This window comes from Xiphophorus hellerii, chromosome 13, assembly GCF_003331165.1.
Source record: "Xiphophorus hellerii strain 12219 chromosome 13, Xiphophorus_hellerii-4.1, whole genome shotgun sequence".
NCBI classification, from domain to species: Eukaryota; Metazoa; Chordata; class Actinopteri; order Cyprinodontiformes; family Poeciliidae; genus Xiphophorus; species Xiphophorus hellerii.
This window is the reverse complement of record NC_045684.1, coordinates 14438124-14463678: the sequence shown is the minus strand read 5'-3', so window position 1 is coordinate 14463678 and position 25555 is coordinate 14438124. Positions and strand designations below refer to the sequence as shown.

Genomic DNA, 25555 nt, shown 5'->3' with positions numbered 1-25555 from the left:
TCTGAACATCAAATAAGTCGAAATTTCTCAATGTGTACTTCTATGCACATTATTGTGAACATAGCGCAACAAATTTGTACATTTTGGAAGTAGATTTTATTGTAATAAAAAGTGATCACCCTCCTGGGATTGAGAATGTTTCATATTCCTCTCACTGTCGATGAGGGGGGGAAAACATTTACACATGTAAAGCAGTGTGGTATTTTAATGCACAATAAAGCTATGAAACTTTAAAGCTGTTTTAATGTAAGTAAAGTGAACTTTGAACCAGTTTTAGTGAAGCGTGAACTTGCAGGTCAGTAGTATGGGGAATGTGCCTCCTTCTACATGTCTCTCCAGTATTGCTTTGTCTCCTGTATTGATAGGTCTGTCCTTGTGCTGTTGTTTCCCTGCAGCTGGTGGTGCATTCTGGATGGGCCTTTGCAGAAGAGGTCATTTATTTTCTTTGGCCTCAGCCTCCCTGGAGCTTCTCCTCAGTTTAGTGGGCAGAGTTGCAAGTCTTTATAGAACTGTGTCTATGTAGAATTCACATCTTGCCTGCTGGTAAGTTTAAAAAAAAAAAAAAAAGTAGTCTCATAGGAGCCAAATCTCAATTAACTACACAACATATGGAAAGTTGCTTTTGTCCTCTCCTTATTAAAGGGGGCTCTTTTTTTCAAATTTAAGTTCTCACCCTATGTCAAAACTTGAATGAAGTAACACAATCACATTTTAACTGAAAAATTGTTTGGTTTAAGGTTGGGCAATAGCACTATAGTTGCAGCACTATTCGTAAAGAATTACATTAATTCTATATAAATACGCGGCATGGTCCTGTTTGTCAATCTGTCCAAAGCATTTGAGTCTGTTGATCATGAGCAAACTCAATGAAACTGGGTTTGATCATTGCTTAAGGTTGCTTGTTGATTTTCCATGTGCATTTAGCATTAAACAAGCTACAGAAACAGCAGCTAATAAAACTATAACAAAGAGGAAAGCAAGATCCTTACAGAAGTTTGTCTTCTTTTTGTAAAGTTAGATAAAAAAAAAATATTAAGAACTAGGAAGAAGTGTGTTAAAGCATTGTCAAATCGACAAAAAGGCAAGAAAAAAAACCCTGTGGTGCAAAACTGAGTAGAGTGAAAAGGAGCACAGCAGAATCTATTGAACCATACACTAAACCCAGACTGGAACAGAAGAAATGAGGATGGATATGAGTAAAGGAAAATGGTGCTCTTTCAGTGCTGACTGGATGGGTACATGTACAGCAGAGAGACGGATGGACATGCAGACAAGTGGATAAGTAGATGGATTGATAAACAGACTGACAGAGGGATGGATTGAAAGAACTGACCGTTAAGTTTTGGGCTGGGTGTTCCTGGTAACGGTTTCACAGGTTTCTTCTTCTCTCCAGCTACACATTCACAAGACAGAGACAAAATATTCAGGCAAACTATCAAGTCATGAATTAAAAAAAAAATGGTTATGCCGAATTTACAGATATTTTCATTGATGTCCATAAATCTTGTTTGTTTTTGTTTTCCTAGGAAAAAGCATTCCACATTAGAATTCAGGGCCAGTCACTCTTAGTCACACATGTGCATAATGAGCGAGGAGCATTTTGAAAAGGGTCAGACAAAATAAACCTCTTTAATGAGCAATTCACAAGCGGAGCAATGCAAACAGAGTTCACGACCGATAATTGTTGTGTATACTGGACCCATTTAAAAAGCAGCTGAAAGGCCTGAGCTCTGATGGCTGAGAGCAGCCGAGATCATCCTTTCAAGATGCAGCCATTGTTTTCAATGAGGGGGGAAAAACAAGCTATAGAGAATGGCCTGTGTTCTGGAATCTCAATTCGGATCAGAGTGCGCCTCACTTTTAAAAAAGATCTTCAGGGCAACAACAGGGTGATTGCCTTGGTGGATTGATTAAAAAAAGAATAAGAAAAATGCAGCTTTTTCAAGAGCTTGTAGACATTTTCCTTTATGCTCATTTCTTGACTGGTTGCAGATACGTTTTAAAAAGGCTACTGTTTTCAGTCAATTAAAAATTAAGCACAGAATGTTGGTTTTGAGAAGTTATTCATCCACAAAATATCTGCAATTTTGAAATTTAAAAGCCCCAAAACTAAAAGTTAAGCATTATACTGTTACCTTCAACTTTGCTATGTGTGATGCTTCCAATGAAACATGATGTTCCTTAGACATTTTCATGCCCAAATTCAATACTTTTCCATACTCAGATTTCCAGAGTCATTGTTCTTATTTATTTGTTTACTGTGTTTACATGTTTACATACAACCTGCCGACCTTGCAAAGGGACAAAACACAGATGATACATACATATATATATATATATATATATATATATATATATATATATATATATATAAGGATTTTATATTAAATCCTTTACCCTCTATCCCATACACCATCTGTCCACCCCACCAGTAAATATCACCCGACTCCAGATGGTTGATACAGGGGCTCCTTGAGCTAGACACATTCAAGTGCTCCTCTCTCTTTACTCAAAAGAATCAGCTCAGCATAGGACAATAAAGTAAATGCATTTAATGCTGATAGGGCCACTGAGACGCAGAGAAGTGAATCACACACCTCTACATATTGGCATCTTTCCCGTCCAAGTGCCATCGCTCTTGCAGACTCGGTGCTCAGAGCCGCCCGCCAGGAAGTACCCACGCTGACAGCTGTACACCAAGGTGTAGCCAAATCCAGGAAGATCCATCCCCACCACTTCCACATGGAGCGGGCTCTCCGGCTGCTTACAGGCATGGGCTGCAGGTACAAAACATGATTTTTTTTCTCTTTAATGAGGGTCTGTAAAGGCTTAGAGTGGACAGATAAAGAGCCAACGTATGTGTTTCTTTACGTATGCATTCAGGTTGTGTCCCAGTCCATGTCAGATCGGGTTGGCAGGTTCTGGATGACGATCCCTGAAGCAAATGACCCGACTGGCATTGAAATGACACCACGCTCCCCACCTGAGCACAAAAAGACAGACAGCAAAACATAAAAACAACGAAATACGAGCAGTGTTTTGTTTGGCTGCAGTGTGAAGGTACCCTCAGGAGAGCTGACACTGTGAGCAATGTCTCTAGTTTATTTAAGGAGGGAGAGACTGAGTTATGCTGGTAAGTACTACTTAAAGTGCCTTGTAAAAGTCTCCTTTCCCTTTTTCACGTTTCACTTTACAACCTCAAACTTCGTTGTATTTCACTGGGATTTTATGTGGATGGAACAACACAAAGTAGTGCTCAACTAAAAAAGTAAAGTTGAATGAAAATAACGTGGTTTTAAAACACATGTAACAAATACAAGTTTGAATAGAGTCATCTGATTAATATTTAATCTGTGTGCCATTTAATCTCAGGATAAATGCAGCTGTCCTGTGAAGACCTCAGAGGTTTGTTAGTGAACAAACAGCATCATGAAGGCCAAAGAACATAACAGAACGGGGGAAAAGAACACTGTTCGACAAAATGTAAAGACTGTTTTGCACTTTGCCCTAAGCAATGTATTGTATGCAGCCAAACTGTGGAAGGAGGTAAAGAAAAACTAGCACAATTCGTTATCAGTCAGAAGCATGCTTCCGGCGCTGAGTGAGAAGGCAGCACGTTCCAGCAGTTCTCCATCTTGAATTTCTCCATTGTGGGCATTTCTATTCTGAACACACCATCCCCACTGGGAAACATAGTGGTGGCAGCATCGTGATTTAAGGATGTTTTTCTTCAGTAGGGACAGGAAAAGTGGTTATAGCTGGGGGTTTTTTTTTAAGTATAGATCATTTCTGGAAGGAAGACCTGAGACTGGGATGTAGCTTCTCTTTGCAAGTGGACAAGAATCCTAAACAGAATAGTCATGTGTTAGAACTGCCCAGTCAAAGTCCAAGTGAAATAACAACCGCAAACCTATTGAATTGGTGAAAACTGATATTTAAAGATGTTCTCCTTCCATTCTGTGTTTGGATTTATTTTACAAAGAAAAACGGTAAAAATGTCAGTCTCAGAGCTGTTAGATCTGCGCCAAAAAACTTGTAGCCAAAATTGCAAAAGCGGTTTAACTTTTCCTTACACTTCATAATTATGCACTACTTTGTGCTGGTCTACTACACATCACATAACATTCCATGAGAAATTCATTTTCCACATCATTTCAGCCAATCCAAATTGAGAATTTATACACACTAAACATAAAAAAAAAACCTTTAATTGTGCAATTTGTTACCACTAACAAAACACACAAAAACTACATTTGACTTGCAAATCAGAAAATAAAACTGCCACTATTCACATATTAAATCAACTAGTTGGGCATGGTGGTGAGTTTGGAGTTGGCTTGTCAGGGCAGATAATTTACCTTAAAACCAAAGGTCCGGTTCAGGGAGCCATAGCGAGGCGTTCCCGGGTTATCGCAGCTGGTTTTAGTTGGTTCTGCAAAGGAAAGTGTACAGTGTGAACAGACACACATAGAAAAGAACAAATCCAGGAGAAAGATAAATTAACTGCAACATTTTTAAATCCTCTCCTTAAACCTCTCCATTTCTCTCCCCTGTTGTCATGGTAACAGGCAGCTGTTGGCGCCGTCGGGCCAGCAGGGGGCAGTAGTGCATCATGAGAAAACGAAGGGAGGCCTTTTCTTAGAGTTTCTGCCTGTGACAGCGCGCGCGTGTGGCAGGGTCATCAGCATGTAGAGCACATCCTGACGCAGAGCTCGATTCAATACAGCTTCCAAAATGACAGATTCACTCTCAGCCTTCGTCTTCCTGTACTTCTCTATCCGCTCTCCTTTTTCCTCACTGTTTTTTTTTTTTTTTGCCCTCCTCTCTTCTTTGTAACCGCTCTTTTCCTGTTTCTATGCCACTATCTCCGTCTCTGCTTCCCCTCCACCCCCATTGCCTCGTCTGTCTTATTTAAAGAGCAGGCTGCTTTGCCTCAAAACTCATTCTGGTTCAGTCACATCGTAATACACATCACACTCTAACATACAGCTGCAATCACACACTAATAAATCACCGCTGCACACATGCGCCTAGCACTCAGCACTCCTTTTTGAACACATTTCCACCAGGAAAAAAAAAAGCAGCAGCAGCAGCAGCAGCAGAGGGAATCACGCTGTATTTGTGTGTGCTTGCTCACGAATGAGCAACAGTGTCAAACTTGTAAACTAATTACGTAAGCCGAAAGGTTTCGTCTTTTCCCAGAAGTCAAAGATTGAGTCCTTACATCTGCACTTCACAGGCAGCCTCCTATTTTTAGATCATCAATTTTACAGGCAACATTAGACTTTACTGCAGCTGTAAAAGTGTTAGATGCGCAGCACATCTTATCAGTGGCTATGAGGGAAGTTAGAAGTCTGTTCCTGCAACAAAAACCTTAAACTGATCACAACTCATTTTTATACTCGCTTGCTTTGAATCAGATGTGTGTCTGTGAGGTGGTCCGTCGTAAAAATAAAATACATTGGAAACATGCTCAGTATCTGCTGTGGTCTTCTACTTCTAATTCATGGTCAGCGGCAGCTTGTTTGAAGCTGGATGTGTGGTAGCGTTTTACTCAGTGCTCAAAGTCACAGCCTGTACCGCCGTTGCCTCACTTGTAAGCAAACACTTTTGGTGTGGTTTCTTTAAAAGGGAACTCCTAGATCCCTGCTGAAATGAACTAAAAACTTCCCTTAAACTATTCTCAGCTACAAAGCCTTGAGTTCTCAGGTACTACGTGCTGGATAGGACATTACAAAGCGTGCTGAAAAAGTCTTGAAACACTCAGAGCTCCTTTATTCCTTGTCCCATTCTGTTTGATTTCATAGGAACATGGTTATAAGAAAAAGTAAAGCATGCAAATTTCTATTTCCAAAAACACTCAGATTTCAGAAATACTTTAATCAAATTCCCATCCTTTTTCCAGACTGCATTGGAACCCGGTACATTTCCTTTTTTTTTCTTGCATTGTCACATGCGTGGGTACAAGAACTAAAGTACAGATGTACACATTCAATGCAGCAAAAGGACCTGACCGTAGATGAACAGCCTATTTTCATGTGTTGTCATCAAATCAACATATAGGCTGGGTTTTTTCCCCCACTCCCCACACAAACCGGTTTTGATACATTTCATTCAGAAGATCAAGTGCCAAGCGGCTCAGTCAAGAGCATACAGATGTGCAATTTGTTAGTGACAATGACTTGTGAAATAGCATGCTGCCATAATATTCAATCTGCACACTCGCAAATGACCTTTGTGAAACAGTCCGCTGGAGTGCTTTTAGTGAGTCGCGGTGCAGCTGGAAAAAGGGGGCAGCCAATTTACGAGCTAAAGATGCATACATGAAATGGCTGTGATTACGCATTCACGAGGCTTTAAAAAGTTTTACTGCCTAACAAGAATATTGATCCCAGTAAATGAAAAAAATAAATAAATGGCGTTTTATTAAGAAAAGTTGCCAATCTAAAAAAAAAATTATACTTGATCTCTCTTTGAAGGAATCCGTCAAGGCTCCTGCTGAAGGTTGTTTTTTCATTAGCAGGAATCTCTGAGAAGAGCTTCCACTCGCTATTTGTTATGATTTCAATAAAACTTTTACTTTCACGGAGCAGAAATTGCTCAGTGAAAACAGACCCACATATAGACTAAAACGTGGCTGTTGCCTGTGTAATAATGGGTACGTAATGGTGATAATTAGGCACTGGCGCTAATTAACTGGTGGCACAAACGACGTGTGTCTGATAGGTTCCACACCGACAGGGGAGTGAACAGACTGAAAATTAGCAGAAAAAATAACAACAAAGCAAGACTGTTCAGCCACAGAAGTCTGAAATAATTTCGTGTGAGTGTGCCGTAGCATAAACAATAGGCAAGCACACGTACCGCAAAGGGACGGCATTAAACACTAGTTTGTATTACTGCGCTGTGATATGTTATTTAAAGCAAGATATTTACTCTACAAGAACAACCTCTCTGGAAATCTGTCTCTGAAGTATGGTGCCTTTTAATTTCATCCCAGACTTTGAAGTGGGGAGGACCCCCCTGCCTGAAGAAGCTCTGTTGGGCTCCAGCTCGTACAGAGATGAATGAATGATGACGAATGACTCACAAAGTCTAGAAGAGCAATAACTTGAATCATAAATCCATAGATAGAAACATTTTTTAAAAACCCATTGTACTAATACAATGTTTTTTAAAACAAAGAGTTGGAAATTTACTTAGAAGAATTAATAGAAATGCTGTCTGTTCTGTTCAGAGGTTTACATGCACTCAACATGGACATTAATGTAATTTATTTATACTATTGTTTTTCAGGATGCGCTGAATTATACTGTGAATTTCTCATAAACCCCAGATGGATGCAAAAGTTAGGTTCGTTATCCTGTTGTAACATTCTGTCACGTCCAATTTTCAACCGCCTGGCTGCTGATCTGAGGTTTCTTCCCCTCTGCAATGTACCAATACCTCTGGCAGTGAACCAGAGCGCAGCAGGCTGCTACCATCACGCTCGCTAGATAGTGTAGTGTTCTTAGGTCTCATCTTGACTACTAGACGTGTTCTTCCTGGCAAAGTGGAGAAAACAGTTCAATCTTTGTCTCGTCTGATCATGAAACATTTTCTCCAAAAAGGCACTCGGCTTGTCCAAGTGGGCAGCTGCAAATTTGATTCACTCTTGAAGGTGTTGATTTTTTAGCAGGGGGTTCTGTCTTGGTTGGCCCCCACTGAGCCTGTGTTGATGTCAAACTTGCTGATTTTTCAGCATCTTCGAGTTTATAATGGGACTTTGGTCTTTGCGCTTCCTGCTTTGTTCCTGCATATCATGACTAATTTCCTTTCAGATGACAGTAACCATTTGGGATAGATAGTTAAATTAATTAAGACTACCTACTAATATTCAGGTGGTAACATCATGCTGTTGGTGTCATAATCACATTCACCTGTTGCCACTTTAGTTTTATGTTTATCCACACAGGATTATGCTACAAGCTTGTTGATGGCTTAACAAAACAAAATATTTCTTTGCATACTGCTAAGCGACATTTATCTAAATATTACATGTGGAGTATGCATATATCAAAACATGCATCCAATTTTGACGTTCTGCAAAAATTCCACAATAAATTCAAATTTTTACAAACACTTTGCTCTTTTATTTTTAAAATAAAAAACGGTAACTTCAAGGATCTTACAATTTTAAAATGTTTTCCTATTTATAACTTGTGTTGACGTGGACCAGCGTTTCTTGTTTTTACACATTAATGCACTATATATTACACTGCAGGAGGTTCTGGATGAATCATCTTCTCTTAATTAGAACAGCCTGTGAGTGCCAGATGAGGCTTTCTGCTCCATCATAATGATCGCCGTGTCTCTTTTTATATTCCTGCTACGTCTTTCACCTATCTACTGTATTGGCAGCTGACTGAAAAGTGAAACGCACTCCAGTTGAAAATAGTAGGAAGAATTCAGTCACAAATCCTCACTCGTCACAAACTCTGGATAACTACCAGCTCCAGTCCAGCCTGAGTTCAAGCTAAGATTGTACAGGCTTGAGAAACACATTGCTGGTGTCTCTCAAGTAAACATTAATGCAATACAGAACTGTTTAGATATATTATTACCATTTTAAAAGTAAGTTTTGCTTGGCTTATCAATTACTTGTACATCGACTGCTGTAAAAGTTGTGCGGTGTTTCGGAACGACCAGACACAAAAACATTTAGACGTAAAATACTAATTATTTCAATATAGATTGATGGAGTTTACACTAAATGGTTAAAGAGATAGGCTGCACAGTGGCGCAGTTGGTAGGACTGTTGCCTTGCAGCAATAAGGTCCTGGGTTCGATTCCCGGCCCGGGGTCTTTCTGCATGGAGTTTGCATGTTCTCACTGTGCATGCTCTCTGGGTACTCCGGCTTCCTCCCACAGTCCAAAACCATGACTGTTAGGTTAATTGGTCTCTCTAAATTTTCCCTAATAATGTGAGTGTGTGTGTGCATGGTTGTGTGTCCTGTCTGTCTCTGTGTTGCCCTGCGACAGACTGGCGACCTGTCCTGTCTCGCCCAGAACGTTAGCTGGAGATAGGCACCAGCACCTCCCTTGTCCCACTAATTTTATGGTTGCTTGGTGACCCAGTTGTGCAAATTACCGATGCAGCGTGGTTGAGTTCCACTCCAGGTGCCGTCATTCTCACAAAGTCTGGTTGCTGTGCCGACCAGTATCAGAGGTGGAGAACAGCTGAAGGACACTTCGGATTGATAAATGAAACTCCGACCCTCTCTGAAACCACCGACTGGTGTGCCTGGGTCGCCACAGAACTTGGCTGCAAATGCAAAGATGCACACACAAATTTCATAGTATTGGTGTCAGGAGTTCAAAAGACCGGTGCTTGAAATTTGCCAGCAAAGTGCGTGAATGAGATGTAATTCTTACGTAGGCACTGCGGAAGCATGCCGCTCCAGGTGCCATTGGATACGCAGGTCAGGATGGCCGGGAATGAGAGTTCGTACCCTGGTGAGCAACTGTAGCTCACACTGCTGCCCCATTCGAAGTCACTGCCCTGCAGTACGCCGTTGCTGATGGCAGGGGGAGTCAAGCAGGTCACCGCTGGGAAATAAAAAGATCAGTAAAGACCATCAAGCTGAAATATTTCACTGAAGCCACATAAAGAGATATAATTTATTTATTGCTTAAAAGCCTTTTGAGATGTTTTTAAGGTGTTTGACTTAAAAGGCTTACCTGTACATACGGGCATGTTTCCACCCCATGTCCCATTCTGGGTGCACATCCTCATAGGCGACCCGTCCTCCTCCATCCTGTAACCCGGCTGGCACTGAAAGGAAACGTTCTGTCCAATAGTGAAATCCTCACCGTAGCGAAGGCCGTTAGCTGGGATGCCAGGATCCCCGCAGTTTATCACTGTGGGAGAGGGCAAACATAGCGTTGACATAAAACACAATGACACGTTGAAATTTTACCTCTGAGCGAGTCACGGAAAGAGATACTTTCATGCCAAACAACCAAAAATCCTCAAAATCTTCAAAGCATGAAAGAAACAGAAATTGTAATGGAACAATTATGAAAAAAGCGTTTTGAATTATGCCAGCAAAAATAAATCTGCACTTTTCTTCCTTTTCAATTTAACCAGATAAAAAACCCATTGACATTAAGACCTCTTTCACAAGGGTAACCAGGCCAAGAAAGGCAGCAGCACACGTCTTGGTGGACAAGAAAGATAGACAACAATAACAAAATATAAAACATAAAAAGCACAGAAAGTGTAAACAATCTGAATATTTCTTGTGGGATAAGTCAACATAGTTGTGTTATATTTGTATTGATAACAAAGAATTATTTGATTATTTTCTAACGTGAGCAAATAGCAACAACCTCCTAAACAACGAAACCAGGAAAATCCAAGCAAATATTTTTGATAAAATCACTGTAACTATTTATTGTAACTATTAGTTTTTCCACTAAATACATTTTAATAATACATTTCATATCCCTTTATGGGCTGCATATTATCTAAATGTGCAGCTCATAAAGGGAGCTGGGAAATGATGGCTGTGGTTGTCCTGGGATGGTTTTAAGGAGTATTAGAATTCCCCAGACAGTACTTTTAGGCCACTGTCCTTCATAGTCTAATAGGCAGTTTTACTGCTTTTAAACCCACCCCACATTCTGTCATGCCTCTTAATAGATGCGGTGTAATCTACTGTAAAAGCCAGCCATTTTCCCTTTAAGAAAGACATTCTTATAAACTGTCTGTACTTCCAGGAAGCCCCGATTCTAGATTTAGGCTCCTCAGCACTTCTGTGTCTTTGTCCTTTTATCCCGCCCCACTGGATATTTCATGGCTTATTTCTTTACATAAATGCATTAAAAGTCAGAAATGTCAGTAGAAATTGGGAACCATAAAGATCATACCAGATTTCCCTCAGTAAAAAAGTCCTTTTTCGGACACAATTAATATCTGCTAACTCCTCTAGGAGTGTGTATTGGGTCCATTTATTACATATATCTTTGAATGCTTTGCAAGCAAGCACAACAGAAACGTGGAGCTCTGATTAACACTCACTCAAGTAAGGCTTTGGTCATATTTCACACAGGAAGAGACTTTTATATTTTATGGTTATTTACTCTGTTGGGGTTTTCCCTCTGGGTTCAAAAAGCAAATTAGCCAAAGTAAACAACGATCAAGGTTATTCATGCCATGCGATAAAATGAGAAGCAGGAGCATAAATATTTGAGCTTTATTTCATTATTCAGACCTTATAGTGTTGCAGAGTAATTTCAAACTGGGCATGAAGCAGAGTCACAAAAGACTGTGGAGAACAACTCGTACAGTGATCCACGTAAGCAGTTTGGAAATGTTAACGGCTTAATTGCAGCTAACTGTATTGCATAAATTATAGTTTAGACTGCATAATCAGCTGCAAACTGTTTTACATACAGCTGAGGCTATGCTAAAACGGCCAGCAGTAAAGGTGCAGATCAGATTCTTTTGCTAGCCATCTACATTTTATACTTTTAGTAAAAATGACTCTCATGGTCATTTTTTTACTTTTAGTAAAAAATGGAAAATGCTTCTCTTTTCAAAACTTCTGTCTAGGTCTTCGGACGACATTCATGTTTGTGAAGAGGCTCTGATTAATGTCTGGAACCTTGAGGGGAGATGCCAGCTCATATAGCGATAACTGAAAGTAGCACTTGACATTTTGATTAAAATCTTTTTCAGTTACATCATTAATGTATCGATCAGCGCCACTGCTGCTTTCAACTCAGAATCCACACATAGATTTGTTCCAGGTAATACCAGAAATAAAACTACTTCTCTCTTTGTCTTTCTCCTCACTATTTGTTCTCAACTTTCTTGATGTTCTCTAAAGCTGGATTTCTAAATGAAATTTCTAACTTCATGGTCGTCTTGTCTGAATGTTCACAGCTGAACTGTAACTGAACTGCTCAGGTCCCTCTTGAAAATGAGATCTAGATCTCAACGGGGTTTACCTGATTAAATATAGGAATATATAAACAAATCCAAATTGTTCTAATTGTGACACTGCTGTCAATTACTTGGAACTGAAAAAGGAATAGAAACATATTGTACAGAAGTTTGCTCATCTGCTAATAACTACACCATTTTCCAAATTATTATGCAAATTGGATTTAAGTGTCATAAAGAGGGGCTTGAGCCCCGGCCCCTTTTATCCTTGATGCCCTTTTTGAATTTTTTTTTCTTTTCCAAAATTTATTTTTAAATTTTTTTTAATCTGTATGTCAGAAGACCTGCTTGTGCCCCTCAGCAATAAATGAATCAAAATGTCCCCAAAGCATCGGTGGACTGACATAGCAACCAGCCGGGGATTCCAGGTAGATTCCAGAGATGCGCATCGCAGTTCATGCAGGGCCGGCCCAAGGTAATATGGGGCCTTAGACAGAACCCTCTCCTCCCCCCCGAAACCCTTCCTACTAAGAACCTACTCCTGTGCATAATAATTTGGAACAGAGCATTTTGAGTTTTTTATTTTTGAAAAAAATACTGTTCTCATGGGGAGCTTTGTTCAGTAAAATTTGATTTATACTGTAATAGTTCATGACTTGAAAATTATACTGACCATCATTTGCATTGACCATTTAAGAAAATCTGAGAAAATATCACTTGCATAATAATTTGGAACACGGTGTATGCAGTACTTTGCAAATATTCATAGTCTCTTTTTCCATTTTGCTTTGTTCCAACCACAGACTTGAATATGTTATTTTGGAATTTTATGTGACAGACAAACAAAAAAGGTTGCACAACTGTGAAATAGAAGGAAAATGATGCATGGTTTAATTTATATATTTTTTTTAAGATAAGAATAAAAAATGGTGGTCATGCATTTTACTTTACGTTTATTCTTATATCTCTACATAAAATCTTGATAAAGCAGATCCACACCCTCTCACTATCTCTACCATGTTTGACTTTGGTGTGATGGTCTATTTTTGTACTCATTTTAGTTCAGAATGGGACGCACACCTTAAAAAAAACTCTTGGTAGACAAACTGATGGGAGAGAGAGGATGCAATTGACAGAAGGCAAATACATCAGCACAAAACATAGACAGCCCCGCTCATGAAAGATAATCAATAAGACGTTAATCAAATAAATATTTCGCCTTTGCTTTTACCATTTATTCCACGGTGTAAAGTTCCAACTAAAACGCTGGATTTAACTGCGAAGGAAATAGCAGTAGTAGTGGGAACATTAGTAGTAGCAGGGGACGCAGAAGCAGTAGTACACACAGTAGTACAGTAACGGGAGAGGAAGCACTGCTCCCCACACTGAGCGGCATGAATCCCTGCTATGCATCCCAGTAATGGGATACACACTTTCCAAAATGCTTCTCTTCTTCTCAACAGTTCACAGAATATTTTCTCAATAGTTTTGGGCCTCATCAAGAAGTTTTTTTTAGAAAATGTAAGAAGAGTCTTTGTGTCATTTATGGTCAGCTGTGGTTTTGACTATGGAACTCTTTGGATGACATTTTGCCCAGTCTCTCTTTCACATTGTTGAATTACTAACCTTAACAATAAGGTTTTGAGAAGGTTCTTCCCTGCTGCATGTTTGTTCTAGTTGTGGATTTTGGCTCTCACTTTAGTTTGAGGCTTCCCAAACTCTTAGGAATTGCGTTGTAACCTCTGCAGACTGACAGAGGTAAATTACTTTTAACCATCAGAGAGGCTCCATTTAAATTATTTATCATATCTGCAGGTCAGGTAATAATCAGGCATGGGATTGGCTTGTGAAATTGAGTTCAGCTTTTTAAAAATGTACTTTGATCATAGCTAATTCATGATTCAACAAAGAGGGTAATTACTTTTTACATGGGGCCAGGTTGGTTTTGGATATCTTTCTTCCCTTAACCATCCTGCAGTCCTAACTTGATGCTCAGAGAGAGCGAGGCAGATGTCAAGGTTGAACAAACGAGAACAACGCGGGTGTCCCGTCAGTTCCCAAAACCATTAAAAAAACCCCCAGATAAACAAACAACAAACAAAACGTAAAAGCATACACGGTGTCCACTTCACCACCTCCGGGACTGCGGGTGGGTTAATAAATGAAATGAAAGTTCAGTCTGTTGATTTGCAAAACTGTGCTTCTACAAAGTATTCATTCAGAAGCATTTTTGTCCTATGTTCGAAAAGTGTGTTGGTCTTTCAAAAAAAATCTTAGCTAATAAAGTTTGTAGCTATGTGCCAAAATACAAAAGAATTTAAAAGAGTACAAAAACATTTTGTAGTATGGGGAATACTATGTTACAACTTTGGTAAAGCAAAGCAGATAACTCACTAGTGCAGTTTGGCTGTGCCCCTGACCATGTCCCGTTGGCCTGGCACAGCCTGGTGGTGGCACCAGTGAGCAGGTAACCGTCCATGCAGGAGTAGATGACAGAGTGGGAGAATGTTGTTCCATCAAGGCGAAATACTCTGCCGTTAGTTGGAGTGCCGGGATTTCCACACTGAATAGCTGTACGAAACACGACAGAGAATATCGTGATTATTGGGAAATATATATGTGAAAAAATGGCTGAAGTAAGGTCATTGGGTAGGAATTATCCATATTCATCCTACGTTTACAAAAGGGCTGAGTGCCGGACCACGTCCCATTGGGGAAACACATTCTCTCTGCAGACCCAATGAGCTCATAGCCCTCTGAGCAGGTGAAGTAAACCTTGGAACGGATCCTGAAATCCGTTTGTTCCCTTGAGCCGTGGGAGGGAATGCCAGGATCGCCACAAGAACCAGCAATGTCACCTGTAGAAAGAAAATTCATCCCATGGTGTTTTGTACTTTTTTGTATGTTACAAATAAGAAGGAGGACAGTAAATAAAAAACCAAAAAAACAAAAATGACACGTCGAATCATTAAGGTCAAAAAGTGTAAAATGCCTGTTTACAAATAGAAGCGGATTGCAGACATTATGTTGATGACAAGCCCATATGCTGCTCTAAAATTCTATGTGTGTATGTTTATGTGTACTGATGGGTAGCTGGGTGGCGGGGTGTGTAAATGTGTGTATGTGTGTGGGGTCCTCACTCTGCCCTTGTACAACCGCCTGGTCAGCAAAACCCTGTCTGACATACACAGCACGCTCCTGAGAGTGCATACACACACCTTTATACACAAAAAAACACACATTCTCACACCAGTGCAGGAGTCTAGACTAACATATTGCTTCTCAAACATTGCTGGCCCACACTGCCCATTTTGCTAATGGTATGAGATTTGCATTGGGTTACTTGGGCATAAGATTAATGCCATAACCTGATTAATTTCTGCTAGCTCTGAATGACTAATTATGTCTTGAAGTAACCCTTCACATTAATTGCAGAACATAAATTTCAGGCAAGACAGAATACTTTTCAAAGGAAAATAACTTTTTAGTCATTCTTCTGTTGTAACTGTTCTTAAAGCTCTGCTTTCCATTTTAAAGCAGCTCTCACAGTTGTTCTGCTTACACCACACTGTGTAAGTCTAGAGGATTTTTGTAAAATAGTTTACAAAAGGCACATTCACACACATTGTGAAGTAAAAGCTTTTAAAGTTAAACTGCTCCTGAGATGCTCAAAAGTGCAAAACGTGGAAAAGTTTCAAACTGCACCTAATTTCTTAATCCTATGCCAAGTATCCAGATTTTATTATACTCCTAAAGTGGTTGTGATCAATACTTTTCCAGGCTTGCTAAGGTTTTGTGTCTTTAAATGTTGGGTTAGAGTGCTTAAAGTGCCAGTTTGAAATCAATCATTTGCCAAGTTGTGTGCTAAGAAACAACTCTGGCTCATTTTTACAGTTTACCAATTGCTTTCCAACAGTTGATGCTCATATCTACCCATTATCATTTGTACTTTTATACTCTAAAAAGCTGTATGCAAGTTTTTTATTTTTTTCTATATGCCATTTCCTAACTATTATACGTTCATTGACAACCACCAGACAATTTTCACCTGGTTTGACAACTCGCCTTTTTAATAATATATTCATAGTCTGTCCTGGGAATTATAATTAACCTTAACCTAATGTACTGGATAATGTGCCAGCAGGTAGTCACTCACAGCTTTTGGGTTTGTTCGTTATGTTAATCGGTCAAAATATGTACGACCCAAATATGGGCACAGTGGTTGATTTGGCTGCAATGTCACTGGCAGCAATATCCTTGCCTATAAAGTGCTTTTGATGCAAAGTGAAGATGACAGTGCATGTTTCCATCAAAAAAAAGAAGAAGAAAAAATAATTATTGCAAGCTCCAACTCCCTTTAAGGAACTTGTTTTGCTTTTCTAATTTAGTGGTATTGACCAAGCAATACCAGCTGTCCTGTTCTAAAAATAAAAAAAAAACTAGGTTAATTGTAAGATCACCTAAATGATGCTGGCAAACCATTTGTTGGCAGCGCAAAAATAATTGTGCATATTATATATTTTTTCATGTCAGTTGTTATTACATTTGCATTGTAATACATTTTATGGGATCACTCTTGAGAGCAGCCCATATGTATTGCAAAGTTCATAAATAAGCATCATAGTTTGCCTCAAAATGTTTGGGCACCAGGCTGAAGGATTTCATCACTCTTTAGTTTACTCTTCTCTTTTTTTCAACTTTTCTTTTAAATGGCAGAGCTAAGCTTGGAGTTAGTGCACATTAAAGAAGGACCTCAACTTTTTCAGGGAAATGCTTTTTTTTTTATTTCCACTGTCCTTTAAAGGTTAAGCTACACTCAGTAGCTGATGAGTTTAATTTGGCGTATAGACTAGAGGTGAGAAAACAGATAACCTGGCTCTGTTTAAAGGTGATGAAATCCTCCTTTCAGCAGCTTTAAAGTTCACCAATGAATGCATTATATTTAGTTTCATGTAATCTGACCTGAATAATCCAGGTTTCATCATTATTTTTATACTACCTGAAGAAAGAAAATTAAATTTGGATGTCTTCAAATAAATCAGTACCACCTACGGTGCAGCAAAAAACCCCAGCACACATTATGTAGCAAATGTGTTGAAAGTGACTTTTAGGAGAATGGATGCAAGTAATATAAATGATCTCATCCATCTAAGTTAGAAAACACATAAGAGCAAATCTCAATTAGATAAATTCCCTCAAAGTATAGAGTACACATTTGTTACAGGTCACGACTAATTTCCATTTCTGTCTACATAGCTTAAGTTCCTCCTGGAGCTTAATGCGAGTTAACTTCATGCTGTAAACTTCCCTATTCCTGTCCCTTATGAAAATTCAGCCATCACTGTTTCTCCATGCAATTATCTGTTAAACAACGAAGTCAGATGTAAAAAGTCAAAAGTCAAAATTAGCAATTTAAAAAATGGATAACTATATGTATATTTTTTACCAATACGGCACAAAATAAAATACCTAAAACTATGATAATTTATACAAGCACTGAATCTTTCTGTCACTATATTTATTACCTTACACACAGACAGGTCTAGGATTGTAGGACATTTCTTTTTTGTGTTGATTCAAATCTGAGAAAGCTTATTGTTCTTGCAATCTCTGATTTTGAACAAAGAAGTCTCTACGCCCAAACTACCAAATCAAATCTCAGTGTGTGATTTCTTTCATTTTGTAACACTAACCAAATAATTACCAACTCAGTTTGATTTTCACATCTGGACCTTGTGTTTTTGGACAGCATGAAAAGATTTATAAAGAAAAGAATACACAAAATTGCTTGTGAGTTCTGATGGAGAGTAATAACAAAGCTTGTATTGCTACCCCGGATTGAACTCTTATCTCTACAGGGTTCTGGTACAGACCAGCCAGGTAGAAAGCATGAATCATTTTTTTTCTAATCTATTAGCCTTCCTCACCCCAACGTTACCTCTGGGAAATTGCTGTAAATAACAATGTATTCTTAGTCAAGTCGTCTGGAATGCTTCTCACCATGCTTGTTATGTAAGTGGCAGCTGGGAGCTTTTCGGTCTGTAAGAGCCGTAATCATGCCTTCAGCAAGCTGATGGTGAACCATATAACTTGGAGTGTTTGTTTACATAGTGAAAGGTAAAGAAGATTTCCGTCCGCAAAGACAATCTAGCTTAACAAGCGTCAAGATAGGAATTTACAGGAAATCCAGAGGGAAGAAAATATGCCTTTGTGAAGCATATTAGAGGACTATGATGATGCCTAGTTGTACCTGGTTGTATCCCTCAGTTCACAGTTAAATAAACACCCTTAGATTTTCTAAAATGACACAACAGGTCAGTAAGTGTTGATTTTAAACTAGCAGAGAAGATTATTTTTAAAGTCCAGAACTGAGCGATTGTAAGGCAAGGTTACATTCCAGCGATATTTGACCAGACAGGCACTGCTACATTCACTTTTCATGCAGCTACCTTTCCTCTGCATGTTCATCCAGGCCCTTATTATACAACCGAGTGCGGAGGCTTTAAGAAAGTGTACCTGCAAGATGTGAAGCATGCCACTTTACACTCTGGTGAGTCTACAGGATTTAGACACCTTTTATCCATCTATCAGAATCCCTGGTATGGGTTGGACGCCGCGGCTTGTATATTCTGAAGTTTAAAATGCTCACCCGAGCAGAAGGGCATGGGGGAGCTCCACATCCCATTGAGCTGACACATCCGAGAAGATTCTCCTTTTAGCTGCCTCCCACCCAGACAGGAATATCGGACTGTCGAACCAAATGTGAACTTCTCTCCAGTCAGCATGCCGTTGGGTGGAGAGCCTGGATGGCCACAGTCTACAACTACACATCGAGACAGATCAAGACTAAAAGATCAGCTCCTTTTTGCCTCACGCAGCATGACAAAAGCCCTTTTGTCTACAAACCTATGCATTCGGGAAGAGGCTTGTCCCACTGTCCGGTGGGTTGACAGGTCAGCACCGGTGATCCGAACAGGTAATAACCAGGGTTGCAGTCATAGAACACCACCGTGCCGAAAGTGAAGTTGCCATGTTCTATTTTACTCTGCCGAATGGAGTTGGCTGGGATGCCGGGATCGGAGCAGTTGACCACTATACACAGAGAGACACAGAGACGGACATGCAAAAAACACAAAAGACAGACGGGAGGAAAACTTGTGTTATTTGGCATGAACCAGGGAGAGTCATTTCTTTTGGCTCCAATGGATTCTTCACTGTTTTTCGCTTAGAAAATACAATTTCAGGGCAATAATGCAGGACATGATAAATACGACAAAAAAAATGAAAAGAGCTTGTGTTTTGAAGAACAGGTAGTGACAAGGTTTTAATAAAGTTATGAAGCTTAGTATTCTTATCCAACAATTTCAATGGCATTTTTCATGAATGCTAGCAGCAAAAAACAAAACCATAAAAGCTTAAACCTTGGCAACCACTAAAAATGTTATGGAATGACTAGCTAACATAAAATATAAGTGATACTGAAAAACTTGGCAACACATTTTTCAATTCTTTTTGATTTTGTTTCTAATTCACACAAGATAAAAAAAATGTTAATGCAGGCTCAAATATATGAATGCACAACCATTAGTCTTATGTTTCTCTTCTCAAATTGCAACCTGACGAAAAATCTCTTATTATAGCCAAGATCCTGGCTGGAAATATGACCACTCAATTTGGCAGATTACGTGACATTCACTTAAACTGATTTGTTTGCTGCTCACACACAGGTTTTGGTGTAGTTCACACATTTTCAGGAGATCTGAAAACAGTTTAACATGTGTTCACTGTTGGAACATGCAACCTGTCCAACCTTTCAAGCGTGTCATTAAAACTTTCACCAGTTTAGCTGCTTATTCAAGTATTGGTGGGGGTGTATGTATATATTTGAACCTGTATCGTTCCAGAAATGTAGTTTAGAGCCTGTGTCGATTCAGGAAAATCCAAACAAATCCCCTCCCCCCGGCCTCCAGTTTTAAAAAAAAAATATTTCAGTTGTATGTTGTATAGTCATTCCAAGCTACAAAAAAGGAAAGTTGAATTAAATCTTCGGCTTACAGGGTTAAAAGAAAGCAAATTTACTTTTCTTCTCAGACAGAAGTTTATAGTCGTAAATGTGTTTATTATGAAAAAAGCTGATGAAAGAAAAAAGATTAAATGGAAAAAAAGGAGTGATGGTCTAAGGTAAGGATTGGGGCTGAGAGATGAATTGGGTCCATAGCAGCAGGAGCATGCAGTAATGGTAAGAAAGAATGAGCTAAAAAAGAAAGTTAGGGGTCAATACACTTAACTTTTCTCCCCACCTTTACACGTTGGGGGCGGGTGGCTCCACTGCCTGTTGGCCTGGCACTGAGCGCGTGCGGGCCCCTCCATTTCGTATCCCCGGTTGCAAACGAAGCTGACCACATCGTTGAGGTTAAAGCCATTTCCCACCGTGCGGCCGTAGATGGGACTTCCTGGGTGGCCACAGCTGATCGCTAGGGGAAAATGTTCACATGCATGAAACTGAATACAGGCTAATGACCAAAAATATCTTGGAAGCTTTCATTTTATAATATGCACCGTTTTGACCTATGATTATTTGCTGCCATACCTGCTCTGTTCTTTTGAGCAACACAAGTCCACAATTTATCACTTCAAATTAAATTAGAAACAATTTTCCAACTTTGTATCTAGTGAAACTTTTAGAATAAGGACAAAACTAACTGTGTGGCTTATATTGCAAAAGATGAAACATGCACCACTGAAATATTCATCCTCAGCAAATGGAATGCGACCATAGGAAAAAGAAAATATGGGATCACTGTTCTTTGAGGATGTTCATTGAGGTGTTTTATTTAGTAGAACGGGGGAAAAAATGACAGTCATTTCCCCAAACTATTCCCAATGACAGCTGGAGATTGTGATTGGAGCTTTGTAAAACAGGCCTCATGCACATAAAAAATTGACAGTAATTCACATTTAAATCAAGCAGATAAAAAAACATTGTTTCTGGTACTGAGAAAAAAAACATTTTATATTCACATATTTTGATTTTATGACCAGGTTAAGTTATATTTTCCAATGACTATGTAATAAATAAGGAAGATAGACTTCAATGAGTTCATGCATCAGGGTGGCAATCCAAAATGTTGTAGTGAGATGAAAAATTGAAGGTGAAAAATTGACAAAAAAAGACCAGCAAAAAAGATTAAAAATAAATACAAAGAGGAAGAAAAGAAAGTAAAACCCCACACAAAAAATGCTAAATAAAAATGTAGAAAAAAGCTAGCAGTTTTTGACTGAATTGTAATAATATGGTTTATAAATCTTGAAATACATAGGAACAGTCAAGTGTTACCCCATGAATTGAAGAGAATCCATCACAGGTTGTAAAAGTCTGGATATAAAATATGAAATTAAGGCAGCAAAATAACTCAGGCGGATTTTGGATTGTTTTAGAGTTTATTGCTATTGTAACAAAAGTATATGCAACATACTTATCCCAAAAAACTGCTTGAACAGAAATAAATATACGCTACAAATATCAAAAATATAAGTCTTAGGATTTGTTTTTTAATGCTAAAACAGCAGAGATTGCCTGACTTTTCAATAAATGTATAATTGCAATGCCTTGCAAAAGTAATGAGTACTCCTTACACTTTTTAGATTTAAACTAAAACCATAAATATTAACGTATTTCATCATGGTTTTGTGAAGCAGACTAACACAAAATGATGGATAATTGTGAAATAGAGGGGCGATTGAAGGGGTGTAAACCTTCAATTTTTTTCATAAAAAAATCTAAAACGTGGTAAGCATATTTATTGATCTTGTAGACTCAGAACATTTTAGAATCACCTTTCACTGCAATTACAACTGGAAGTCTTTTCAGAGTATGTGTCTCCCTACTATACAGTTGTCTCGATACTGAAATTGTTGCCCATTCTTCTTCGTAAAATGGCTAAAGCTTAATCATGGAGAGTGTCTGTGAAAATCAATTTTCTCAGATAGATTTAGGTGCTTCTAACACATTTATCTAATTGATTTCATTATACTCCCACTGTATTCTAAGGGTGTGGCCTGCAGCAAGATAAACCTCTGTCCAAGCCTCAAAGCTTTTACAGCAACTAGCAGATTTTCTTCCAGAATTGGATTTTATTTAGGGGGAAAACTGAAAAAAGGTTTTCAGACTTTTACATGGAAAAAATATTGAAGACCATTTATTATTTTTTTATTTAGCTTCATAATTATACTCTATTTTCTGTATTTCTACAACAAAAATTCTGAGTAAAATAAACTGTAATCTGTAATATGCCAAATTCTAAAAAAAAAAAGGGGTGTAAATCCTTTTGCATAACAGTGTAACGTGACTGAAAAACCTACATGTGGTTTCCAAGGCTAGAGGTTTATCTCGTTACCATACACAGGCTAGATGCAAGCAGTTGCCAAGTCTCCATATAGTTATTTGATTTTAAAGCCTTTTGTTCACATCCTTACAAGAAATGATAATAGTTCCAATTTTCAGTCATCGTTTTTTGGTCATATTCTGCATTGACTCTCTGTCCTCTGTTTGTCACTGTTCCGTGTAATTGTTCATCTTGATTACTTTGTTCACTGAAACTATTCGGTGTTTGTGTGGTGATTGTGTAAACAGACATCCAATAGTTATTGGCAGATTCTCTCTTTCATCCCCTTCTCCAACTTCCCGGTTTGAAATATATCTGGGAGAAGAGGAGCCCACCCAAACTAGAAAGAGACGACTGCTGGGTGGCAAAACAGAGAAGAGAAAAACAAGGAAAGAGGAAGAGTGGACACATAAGGAGATGAAGAAAAAGGAGGGAAAGGAAATCTTAAAGTGAAGGGAAATGAAGACAAGAGGCCACAAGAGAGAGGTGGAAGCAAAGAAACTCGATCAGCGAGAATCAGAAGTTACTTTGCATGCTGCAGATACGCAGCCATCTGACACTGCCAGCAGGCCCCGTGGCTGCACACACGCACACATTCAAACACATTTCATAGTCTCATCATCATTCTCTGTTTGTATCTCTAAACAAGAGCCTCTCATCTCCATAATTACAGTATAATTTGGCTGTAAAATAATTTCCCTCAATAACTCCTGCATGAATAACCTCAATAAAAACAGTTACAGCTTAGAGAGACTCCCCACATGCCAAGGGATGCACAAGCCATCCTGGCCATGCAAACACAGACGTGTGTCCTTCAAAATGCAAATGCATGCTCATGAAACTATACTGGATAGTCTTTATATTAAACATTTTATTCTGTTTCTTGGTAATATTTAAAACAAAGCAGCCCCCGCTATTCCTTTTTGGACTCCAACTCTGTCTTCCTAATTTAGTCAACAATTGGCCCTGTCGCTTTAGGGAAGCTAGGCCCTATAATTGGCCTCATCATCACCACCTCCACTGTGCTCTCTGCGTGGCTTAAAAAAAATCATGACACTCACAGCAAGTGACCAATTTTATAGAATTTTCCACAGCAGCCAGGACACGTCAGAGGCTTCTGTTGTGTCCTCAAGCCCCAATAATAATCTCATCCCAGACCAATAAGACAGATTTGTCCCTCTGGCTCTTTAAGGATTCTAGTGTGGGGCTGTAAATCCTGAGTAGCACTGGCTGCCAATCCACCACTGTTTTTTCCCCTCAAAAGCTGACCATGCAACAGTTGTGCTAGTTGTCAATGTATTCATCATTAATAGATTTATTTCCCAACTTCATTATAAAAAGCCCTCTCTATTAAAACAGTATAATAGCAAGTGTAATGTTGGTGCACTTGCAGTTTACAGGCGATTTGGATGGAAAATATGGCATATATGGTCCGTCTGAAACAACTGCTGATGCCTGATTAATTAATTTAATCAATAAGGGCTCATCAAACATTCTCTTGCCACGATTTCTCTTAATAATTAGCTTGTCTCCAAAAAACCACATGTGGACCACTATCTTGAGGTGATTTCTTAGGGTAAAAATTAGATGTTGTGAGAAAACTAACTGCAGATGAACTTAGTGCTTTAGTAGCCTTGCCCCTTATCTCTGTAATATTCTTTTTCATATTTTCAAATTTTGGATACTGTAAAGAATAAAACGTACTCGAACTAAAACCCTGAAGACAACTGAAAAGCAAAAAGTGGGAAAATGGTGACATAAACGTTTTAATACGTTACTTTGTTGTAGAGTTTACAGTCAGTAATCAAAAAATAATAATACATAGCTCCTCTGCACATGCACACTTTATAGTCAGTTTTCCCTGAATTTTGTTACCCCTGAACCTGAACAAAGATGTTTGTTTTAATGATGTGCTCAATCGCCTCACATCCAAGGCGAAACTTTGATTTAGTTATCTCTATTGACTGACTCTCCCTCACCTCGGCTTGGAAAACATGTCTTCGTCAATAAGCATCACCGTTTTTATTCTATTTTCAAGGCAGTTAAGTTTGAAATTGAACTGCTCTCCTCCTTTGTTATTGATAAAAAACTGTGCTGAGCTTCGAAGCAATAGCGATTGGATTTTATCTCATTATACCAGTTTTTAAGACAGATTTGAAGACAGAGTATACTTGTTTCACGCTTAGAAATTTGCCTTAATTTGTTGGTCAGTCAATTTTATTTTAAGAAACTTGGAAGCAGTTTGTCACCCAGCAGATCTTTCCAACGTGAGGTTGTTTTTCCAATGTGTTTTTCATTTGTATGCCCCTGAAGTGATTTCCAAGTTGTTTTGCACTGACTCTTGAGCTCTTGAGGGAAAGAAGGTAATCAAACTTTAAACAAATAGCTGGACTCTTCAGGCTCAAAGCTGCCTGTTTGAACAAAACATAGAAGAATTGGTCTAAGTCTTTCTGTACAGCTAGGCGCCAACAAAACAAAATGTAAACTACTTTTCTCAGACAGCTAAACAGTATGGTAAGTATTATTACAAGAGTTCTAACCACTTCTTTCAATTTGCAGAGTTGTAAAAACAGAAGGTAAATTCCTTACGTATGCAGATGGGCAGCTGTCCGGACCACTGGTTATCTTGGAGGCAGATTCGAACCGATGAGCCTATGAGGCGGTAGCCAGGCAGACACTGATACACAACTGTGTCACGGTACCCAAAGTTTTCCCCGATGACCTGGCCGTTCACAATTCCCTCTGGGATTCCACAGTGGCCAGCTAGACAGGAAAAAAAAAAAACAAACAGTAGTTAATTTGAAGGCCAGTCAATTCAAGAAAAGTAATTTGACAATTTTTCGATGTTTTCTTCATTTTTGAACAACATATCACTGGAATCCTAAAGCCCAGCAAATAGCTTGGTAATTGTTTCCACACTGATAAATGTCAGTGACTTTGTTATTCTTTACATGTGTTTTTAAATTAACGGGGCATGATGTGATGTTTTCTGAGAGCTTTTAGCCTACTTCATGCTGGCAGAAGCTTCTATTTAAGTCATTTGTAAATTCTACGGGTCTGGTAAGGGAGTGGCTATTGATACTGAACTCCACTTTCCAAAAATGTGGTCAATTCAAGACTTTGAAAGAAGGCAAACACTTTATTAATAGAACCAGGTTGGTTTGGGCAGCTAACTAAACAACTGTAAAAATGTTTTTTTTGTGCTTTACTGGGTTATTGACTCATATAACAGCATAGTGTA

General features: G+C 38.8%; 1 protein-coding gene across 6 annotated transcripts in view; it reads right to left on the bottom strand.

Annotated features, from left to right (window-relative positions):
* Positions 1-25555, bottom strand: part of csmd3b (CUB and Sushi multiple domains 3b) — a 642306-nt gene that overhangs the window by 5514 nt on the left and 611237 nt on the right. For 4 of the 6 annotated variants that reach the window (XM_032580262.1, XM_032580265.1, XM_032580267.1 and 1 more), the window contains 13 exons: positions 24904-25077; positions 20218-20403; positions 18836-19021; positions 18579-18752; positions 14605-14787; positions 14324-14500; positions 9721-9900; positions 9415-9588; positions 9131-9304; positions 4359-4432; positions 2872-2983; positions 2598-2777; positions 1334-1393 (listed from right to left, as the gene is read on the bottom strand). In XM_032580262.1, the coding sequence (XP_032436153.1) occupies positions 1334-1393; positions 2598-2777; positions 2872-2983; positions 4359-4432; positions 9131-9304; positions 9415-9588; positions 9721-9900; positions 14324-14500; positions 14605-14787; positions 18579-18752; positions 18836-19021; positions 20218-20403; positions 24904-25077 (2034 nt within the window). The remainder of the gene's footprint in view (positions 1-1333; positions 1394-2597; positions 2778-2871; positions 2984-4358; positions 4433-9130; positions 9305-9414; positions 9589-9720; positions 9901-14323; positions 14501-14604; positions 14788-18578; positions 18753-18835; positions 19022-20217; positions 20404-24903; positions 25078-25555) is intronic. The other 2 variants (XM_032580264.1, XM_032580266.1) reach the window with 1 other exon arrangement.